The sequence below is a fragment of the Zootermopsis nevadensis genome, unplaced genomic scaffold, assembly GCF_977971745.1.
Source record: "Zootermopsis nevadensis isolate Lab colony 2312 unplaced genomic scaffold, Znev_1.0 Znev_ptg000022l, whole genome shotgun sequence".
NCBI lineage: Eukaryota > Metazoa > Arthropoda > Insecta > Blattodea > Termopsidae > Zootermopsis > Zootermopsis nevadensis.
The window spans coordinates 16850331-16860038 of record NW_028259154.1 but is presented as its reverse complement, the minus strand read 5'-3'; the positions used below and the strand labels follow the sequence as shown (position 1 = coordinate 16860038).

General features: G+C 36.1%; 1 protein-coding gene across 1 annotated transcript; it reads left to right on the top strand.

Moving 5' to 3' along the window:
* Positions 1–6259: 6259 nt before the first annotated feature.
* On the top strand, positions 6260–9431 carry LOC110829112 (chromosome transmission fidelity protein 8 homolog). The gene is made up of 3 exons (XM_022062503.2): positions 6260–6444; positions 6667–6784; positions 8468–9431. Exons 1-3 carry the CDS (start codon positions 6425–6427, stop codon positions 8702–8704), a joined length of 375 nt encoding a protein of 124 aa, XP_021918195.1. The 5' UTR covers positions 6260–6424; the 3' UTR covers positions 8705–9431.
* Positions 9432–9708: the final 277 nt, after the last annotated feature.

Sequence of the window (9708 nt, the reverse complement as noted above, 5' to 3'; positions counted from 1 at the left end):
TTTATGTTTTATGCCGTACGCAGATTCTTTTTATGGTAAACCCTCCTTCTTTTTTAGGAAATTCTTAACGTTAATCATGAATGTCATTTAGAATATCAGACATGTAAATTCACTAAAGTAAATTTACTGTAGTCTATAGCGTACTCCGAATATCAGGCTTCAATTGTAACTGTATCTTCCACCTGCTTCAGCAGTTAATAACTCTTCATTTCGTATTTGTAAGTTTTGTACGATTCTCATTGTACATATCAATTATTTTATCAAACTGCATTAACCAGTTGGTCTTTGTAAAGGTGAAGTGTTGTTTTCTTTGTGGTATGGACTGAATTATTAAATATTAGGCGATCTTTTGACTTTAACGGGTTAATTAAAATTCTTCGAGTGATTTTGGTGAATAAATATGAGAGATATAACTTCCTTCTTTCAACATTGTGCAAGAACTCGTAAAACGTACCTATAAGTATTGTCACTAAACACTTGTCATGTTGAAAATTGTATGTAAGGGATTCATTAATTTTGCATTTTCAGCCAAAACTGCTCCTAACATAAAAAAGCAAGGCCTATGAGCGGTTCGGCCATAAAAAGACGTGTTTATGAAGAATTTTACTGGTGGCTGTAGACACCACGCGGTCTGGGAAGTGCTATAAAGCGATTGATGTTACGCTGACCCTGGATTAAACGAATCCTGCCGTATCTCGAAAGGTCTCGAGAATACAGAATTGAATTGATATAGAAATGCCTCAAAGAAACGGAAGTGTACCGAAATTAGAAATAAGATTTCAACTGAAAGTTATTTTTGAATATTCCTCTTTTGTTTATATATTTTTCTTCAGTAATTTACTCCCCATAAATTAGGTTAGAAGGAATATTCCTGTAACTAATGAGAAATGACGAAACCTGTGCAACATACTTTCATGGTTTACTGGAAGAAAGGAGGAAACACTGAGAATGAGTACTGTTCATTACTGGTGTAGCAGTAAACTGTGACATTATTTAATTTAGTACAAAACGAAAACATGTTTTAAACAGAAAGAAATGTTCGGAGTCTCTTGGCATTTCGATATAGCCAAAGCAGGATTTACTAGGTTTTTTTCTATTTCTGGTCGCATCGTGTGCAACGGTTCGTGCTCGTGTGCCGCCAAACTCATAACAGGAACTTCCAGAAATGCACTGAGTTGTCGGCTCTCTTGTTTATCGTGGGTTTCTTGCTTCGTGACGTCAACACCGACCTCGCCATCTCGATGGGAGCATGCGCACATCTTCAAGACGGTACTTGGCTTCTAACTTTGCTACGATGGTGGATGAACAAGGTAACGGCTTAATCAGTTTTAAATCAATAAGAATCGAACTTTCCAACATAAGTCATCGCATAATTCAAATTTAAATGGAGACTTTGTTGAATAAAAATAAAGATTTATGTAAGTCGCATTTTTTACAATTTGTGACGGAAGCAAGAGCTAGGTTTAAGCCATTTCCAATAAAAATCGTCCAAAGCAAGTAAAAGCCATGTTTTAACCAAAAAACTATTTACGGTCTACTAATTTTAATGCCTAATATAACCTACTTTTACATGAAATATTCATAAATCTGTTTCTTCCAGTGTTCATTATAGTATATTAAATATACCAATAACTGACGGTTGATATAACGTCTTTTAATATCTGCAGTGTAGTGTATCGACGAATTAAGGTACTTGTATGATTTTGGGTTTTCACAGCGATGTGCATAGGCCCATATATGCAGGTCTGCCCTGTCTGTGCTCTTTCGGCAACAGATAAAGTATCAGTCGAAACATAGTAGGCTTACAGGATGATTGCTAGGAAAGTACAGACAGACTAAGCCGTGACCTATTTTACAGCATTAGCTAAAGTTTTCGTTAACGGAGGAAAAGCTGAAGTTTCTCCTCACTCTGTATTCGAACCGGGACCCTTCAAAATCTGACCTTCATGCAAATACGCCTGGTGAGATTCGGTTAGGACGTCGCTCATTTTCAATAGTCAGTCATATACGGTTGTTTGTTCAGTGTATTTTGATAAGGTATTTTAAATTTAATGTACAAACCTTGTATCAGACGTGCTGACAGCTTAGTTGCCAGATTCACATACGTTGTGCGATTAAACGCGCGTTAACTTGTAGTCCACGGTTAATGCTGTAAAGTCAACTGCGTGGTAGAACGTTTGTGTCCTCAGCTTGGCTCATATTTACTTTCTATTCGCGTTTCTCTTATGCGTATTTGAGAATGATAAATAACAGAAAATTCGGGACGAACACAGGTCTTTCCAGAATGACGTTTTATTTGTACCATGATGTAACAAACAAACAATAGACAGGCCTATAATTTGAACCGTCATCACTGTAGTCCATATTAAGGCTCATTCACGTAAGAGGATAACGACCTTCGACTTGCTGTCTGAAACGACTAGCAGGAGACATAACGCTTATCGTGAAGAGATGGTGATGAACTTCAAAACGCAATCAATTTTGTATATAGTGGAGTGTTTAGTTTATTATGTGTTCTTCGTGCTCTAGCAAATAGAATCTTAAGATTCCGTCCATCTGTATGTCACATTTTCTTAGCAACTGGGCAACTGAACTACTCAGAATCTATTCCGGCATTTATTTCACCTGGACGCATTTCAGCAGTTTGACGAACGTCGACCCCACTAATGCTCAATTTCGTCTCGTTTTGTAAGAATTCTCTCAAAATATTTATTTTGCTGCTATTCTGAGAATATATTCTATACGTTAATGACTATAAGCTAGTTTCTTTGATATTAATAAGATTGTACTTTTTAATTTCTTCGTTGTAAATACGTTATTCGAAAATTGTAATTGCTATAATTGTTTTTTGAATAAAGTTTTTCTTGGATATTATCCATCGTCTAGTAAAATATAAAACGTAAAACGACGTTTCGGATATGGGGCTCTATCTCCGTCTTCAGCCTCATCTCCGAAACGTCATTTTACGTTTTATATTTTACTAGACGATGGATAGTATCCAAGAAAATTTTTATTCAAAAGACTCTTCACCATCTTCAAGAAGTTTTAGATTTGATATATTATAATTGTTGCAAAATACAGAACTATGCCGCTATAACGAACCCCTATACATTCCATTACATAATGTTTCATAAGCACAGTACTACTTGTGGGAAAGTGAGATATATCTGCAGCAAATTATGCGTTTGTGTTCCGTTGTACTGAAGAAATGCTTCTGTCATTCTGGAAACCGCAACGAAGATGCAGTTCATGAACTGACAGTTAAGCGAGCAGCTTTCGGTTGTGAACAGCGAATGGATCTAATTGGGGGAACCCCACACAGGTACACGAGTAGGGATTCCCTAAGGTCGTAAAGCGAGTTAGACGAATGCCCCAGAGGCATGGCCTTGTTTTCATGTAGCAGAATAAGCCGCTAATTTTATGAAGTTAGAAAGTTGAACAAACGGTTTATATCACTACACCGAGAGATAGGGAGGCGTTAAGAAGAATGGGAACGAAGACAAAATACAATATTATGCGATGACACACTCGTTGAGTTGAGGTGAAGAGCAGAAGAATGTTTAAGCCCGTTTCTAGTTGAGATTCTTTAACTATCAACTTAATACCAGTTCGGTCCATGATTGTATTACAGCCATCCTAAGACACGAATGTCCGTCTGAGTACGTATTTAAAGAAAGTTCTTGATTATGCAGATACTGACAAGGATGCACTTCATCTAGCACTGTGCTTGTCAGCGTGACACAGATATTTTAATATTATTATTATTATTTATTATTGACTGCAAATGGGTTTTTACCCGGTGGCAGTTTAGAAACGAAGACGAAACAAAAAGCAAGACCACAAATAAGCAATACTGTGGAGCACACAAATTTTCCAAACGCTTTCCTTTCTGCTACTTTCAGGATCAATTTTCGATGTTGGTTTTCTTGATAGTATCGTCCTGTGGAATTATAAGTATATACCAACGTTTAGGAGAAACATTACCAGGGGGAAATGTCCACACGGCGTTACTATCCAGACGACCATCGTGGACATCGCCACCGCGGTGTGAATCTCAAATCTCACAAAATAGTGTATAATTATAAAATAGAACACTATCCAAAAACATATTGCTGCCCGATCATTCATAGCAAGTACTTTAAATGCTTTGAAGATTAAGAATGACTAACATTAAACGGATCATAAAATTAATTCGAGTTTATTGGTGAACTCGAGGTCAATTTCACATCCTACATGACATCATCTCCAGGAGAAAATCAGAGTCCGGTTACCAAATTATGATGCGATCACGAAGCGACCGGTCCTTCGGTCGCGATGGGAACTCCAGGCCGCCGTGGGCAAGGCCAACAGGTGATAATGTCTGGGATCCGCGACGCGTCTGCTACTGGTTTTCATTTAAAATATTTATGTACCTGACATCGTGTGAAGTTTAATCAAAAGTGTGCCATAAAACATCATGAGCTATGTTAGTTTCGTGACTTTTTGAGACCTCAGACCGGGGTTCAGATCTCGGTAGTGTCATGGATTATATTGTCCGAAACTACGTCCTTACCGGTTCTGGGCGTAACCCATTCTCCTACCTAATGAAAAAATGTGAGTATAGAAGAACATTGTGAACAGGGGGAATTATTAATTTTCTATTAATTTATCATTTTTGATTTGGAGTCGGTGGAAATCTCTGCATTTAAGATACTGTGAACCACAGACTGTACGCGACATCGACCAAGTTGGAAAAGGACAGAGGTTATTCTATTTTTTTTCTTTTACACTGAAGATGAAATGTTTACTCTAACATAAACACATCGGCTGCCTGCGACGATAGCGATGGTGATTTCTGTTCTTGCCGCGTTTTATAGGATATATAATTTTTGGAGAGGATTCAGAAATAGTTTTTGCCAGATCCTGAATTAGCTTCTTAGCAAGGCCATTCCACGCGTGAAGAAGGCTATGTACACCTAGTTATATCTGATCCGGTTTCATAATTAACAATGCCCATACATCCTGCTGTTATGTTTTTAAGAGGTGTAACGGTTCTGGAAGAATTAATGATGTCTAGGTTCCGGAATGATCTGAGAGTATGAGTGTCTCTTACTCCTTCGGTTTATAAATAGAACCTAAACAGTAATGCTATATTATGAATCGAAAGATTATCTGATATGATAAATATATTATGCACTGTGATTATCAGTAGCATTCACGTCAGATTTCACATAAATTTCGAGGGTCATAATCGTAGTACATCAGGATGATTTGCCGTTTATAAAAATTAGTCTATAATTGTAATAAATACTAAACCATTATAATTCGCCCCTTTTCTGTACAACAGATGTTCCGTCTTACATTTATTGTGCATGCTAGGAGTTGGCAACATCCATATTTGTCATTTTAGATAGTTTAACATGTATCTACTAGCATTCACTATGAACGGACACATACACAACAGATACACTACAAAATGTGCAACCCAACATGTGGATATAAAACTCATTATTAGATAAGTAGTTTACAAACAAAATTACAAGAACTTCAGAATTGGAAGAGAAAAGAGCAGGCTGTACGCGTGCTTGTGGGTGTGTATGTTTGTGCATCATATATAATCGTGTCATCATCGCCCCACACCACGACTTTCGACATCCGTCAGATCGGTATTACAATTTACAAGAAATAAAAAAAATATTGTGGAATAACTTTCAGTGATCAATGCCGAATCTCATGAAAATCTGTTCATCCTTCCCCGAGTCAAATGGCTGGAAATGTAGTTTGTAAGACCACAGACAGGTAGCAGCACTTCGTCGGCCCATAAGGAGGGTTTCACTTATGCTAAAGTGTTAATAACTTCTAAAATCATTATTCTGACGATAACCCATTGTTTGTTATTCGACAAACAGTCTGTAAAATCCAATAACCACTTTAGTTATTGTAATACTGTCCTTATCAAGCACGAATTAATAATTTGAAGTTATATGAGCACGGTGTGTATATATAATGCTATAATGCCTCTTCTTTCGTCATTCAATAATTTTCTTTACTGACCGTTTACAATGAATTCCTCTGTAGGTTTTTCGTGGCAGTTCAAAGTTTGTCATCTCTTTCGGACCAGGGAGAAGAAGTGAAATGTTTTTTTTATTTCAACAACTTTATTAATTTTCTGATTTCCTTGCATAATTGGTTTTAATAAACGTGAGTTCGTAATGCACGGTGTGTAATGGAAGTATTTCTATAATAATCGTAATGCACTTTTCATCTTCCGAACAAATACGCGATCGCGTCGTGCAAGCACTTCTATGTACTCCGTGGTTTAGCTTTGGTTACCTGTGATTTATCGCTTACACAATTTGGCGCGATGTAAGGAATTTTAAGGTTATGATCCAAGACTTGCGTGTTGTTACAGTGCATCAGCATTGAGTTTGAATAATCAAGCAACATGTCTATATTCGTGAAAATGTAAATGAAGTATACTATTTAAGTTCATAAAGTAGGTTAGGACATTTTCAGGCATAAAATTTTGCGATTTCTTGAACCCAGTAATAAAATACAGAATATTTAATTTTCTAATAGGGAACTATGTCCGTGAGATGATTGACTAGGAATGTGTTCGGTGAAGGAGTTATGTGAAGTTCTTTTAGACTAGGTTGTTTATGGATTCAAAAGTATTAATTTTTTCAGACCGAATGATGCATATGTTGGAGAATGGGCAATAGTGGAATTGCAGGGCGATCTAGAGTCAAGAAACGATAGTAGCATGCACCAGCAGTTCATTGGTGACCTTCATTACACAAATAAGGTTTTGTATGTGTTGTAGATTATTCTTTGAATATAAATGATATACGGTTCTAAAGCTGCGGATAGTTTGCAGGTTCTCGAATATCATCCATGCCTGAAGCATGAATACAGTAATGGTCTGGTTTATATTCTTTTTGGTTTCCATGCCACTTTGATTTTGGCAGCATTGTCCCAGGAAAAGTGGTAAAAGTGTAGAATACAATTTGGTACTCCCTAAATGAAGGTAACACCTAATGTGACATAACATCAAAATTGAACCAAACCAAACCAGGAAAGGCCACAGTATGTCATGTTGGTGGTACCAGATCTGTACTCTGCACTTTAATCGAAGGCAAAAAGAAATAGATACTTAATCAGACTTTGTCATTATTCTTAACTCAAGGTTGTAGTATAACATTTGTGAATACAGTTGTTAATTACAGTAGAAACCCTTGACTGCTTCTACTTAAATATTTTTTTCTGTCAGATTAAAATGCCAGACACAGTTCTGTCCTATACAAGGAGAATAATGTTTATCTCATTTAATCACTAATGTCTTTACAGAAGACTGTCTTCCAGGATGTTGCACCATGTAGTCTGGTAGATGTTAGTGATGTTTCAGAGATGCTTGCAGCTTTTGTCATCAGGGTGATGAGTAAGATTGCATGGCACAAAAGTCTGCTATAATCTAAATCTCACACTGATGTCTTTGTTTACAATATTACAAATATTGAAACTATTATATGCTTCCTTGCTGTTTGTCTTCTTATGTCACATCTTTGTAGAATTTTCAATTGAAATAGGGCCACATTCTTGAACAAATAGGACTAATGAAGATAATATAAGTTTCAATCTGAATCCTTTCAAACTTTAAGGAGTGCTCCACTGAACACATGCTATTTTAAACACAAGTTTTAGATTTGTTTAAATATTTCAATTATATTTGTCATGTCTGTCCATCTACTAGTAACAATGTGCAACGTATGGGAATGATTTAGATGAAACTTTGTTTTGTAGCCCTACTGTAGATTTTATAAAGCCATTTTTATAGTTGCATGTATTTTTTTAATCCATTGACAGATTGTGGCTAAACTTGAAAATGACTTTTGTTACAATGATAATATGGTGTTCAGGTTTATTATTTTTAATTTATTTTATGGCTCATGTTCTTCAACTTTATACAGATTATGCCCTGTTACCTCTTCTAATTCTGAATCCTTTCAGACATTTGGTAGGACTCCTTTGACAGGAGATAGGCCCATCACAAGGCCTCTACCTACACAGCACTGAACAAAATAGAGAAATATGGATGTAATCTGTGCTTCAAGTAGGATTTCAACCTACACTTTCAGTGTTCAGGTAGTCCAAGAGAGTGCACATCCCCAATTTGCCCTCTGGGTGTGATGCTTAGATTGCTTTAAATATTGTCCTTGAAGTCTGCCATTAGATATGATCTGGAGCTAGTTCCATCCAACTGTCAGCCTCACATCATATCTTCTTAAACCATGTTATGTTTTCCCACCCATTTCTTATTTAAATTCCAAGTGGCTGCTTTCCAAGAGATTTCCTCACCAAAATGTTCTCCATTTCCTCACCATCTGAGCCCATTATAACCTCCTTGATGTAAATATGCTGTACTCTTTCTTTCATGCACTGTTGTAGTATGCAATGATACTAAAGAAGTGGAAAAATTGTTTTGTTGCAGGGGAAACCTGTATTAATAATTGGTCATCATATTCTACATGGTGAGGTGATAACAATGGATAAACCATTTGCCATTCTGGAACAGAAGCAGAATCCAGAGAGTGAAGGCAGTGAAACCTTTGAACCATCTGTAGTACAGAACACAGTAGAGTTTCATGTAAAAGCTATAGTTAAGAAGAAACTTATATTTAGTGATAGACCAAAACCTATTATTGCAAATGTTCCCAAAATTGTATAATAGGAAATTTGTAGCTACATTTTTATAAATTATGCCCCATATGCTTATTGGTGTGTTAATGAGAAACACCCGTACTGGAATGGAGCTCAGAGTAAAGGTCGTTCTTGAGGTTGTGACTTTTAACTTGATAAAGAAGCATCATATGAAGAGTGGAGCAAACAGCTGCCCTTAAATATGGGCTCTGGCAAATGTTTTTGATTGTGTGCTATGCTTATATAATGTTAAGGACATCATTGATTATAAGATTACTTGGTGACTGGCATTCCTTGCTATATCAATGAAATAGTCACTAGTCACTAGCATGATGGAAATCACTATGGAAAAGAAGAGGCAGAAAAGGATTCAATTTATTATTTGTGATTGTGTAAGGATAACTCATTGTTCAGTATTAATTTTATTTTGAACAAGCAAAGGACCTAATCTGCGAAAGATGATGAATAGGTGTATCTCCATTACATACTGGTATATACATACTTCCCACAAGTGGCAGATGGTTATGTTCTTCACATGTATACAGTGACCTCATGAAGAGTGTAAATGTCTTATGGAAGTTACAATTTCAGTCATTACTAAACATTTTTATAACCAACGATTTTAATACTGAGGATTCAAGATGCCAATATCCTTGGTTTTGTGACAGTTAAAGACAGAGTATGTGAATTATGCTGTGAGTAACAAAATGTAAGCATTTAAGAAACTGCAGGTAAATATATGCCTTTTATTTTTATGTGTAATTATTAGTAGGTAAGTAAATACAATTACTGATCATTTTCTTGAAACTTCCTATCAACATTAATGGTACTAGAAGCCATACCAAATTTGTACATATCAATTTCCTGTTATTATTATCAGCATGGAGGCTGTACTAACTTTTAAGGTGGTAAAGACTCTAGTATCACTTATCACTTTAATATACAAACCTGAATAAAACTACTGAGCTTTTATTATGGATTTGGGGTGAGGAGGTTAGAATGTTAAAGACTTTTCCAGTGGTTTTGTGGAAC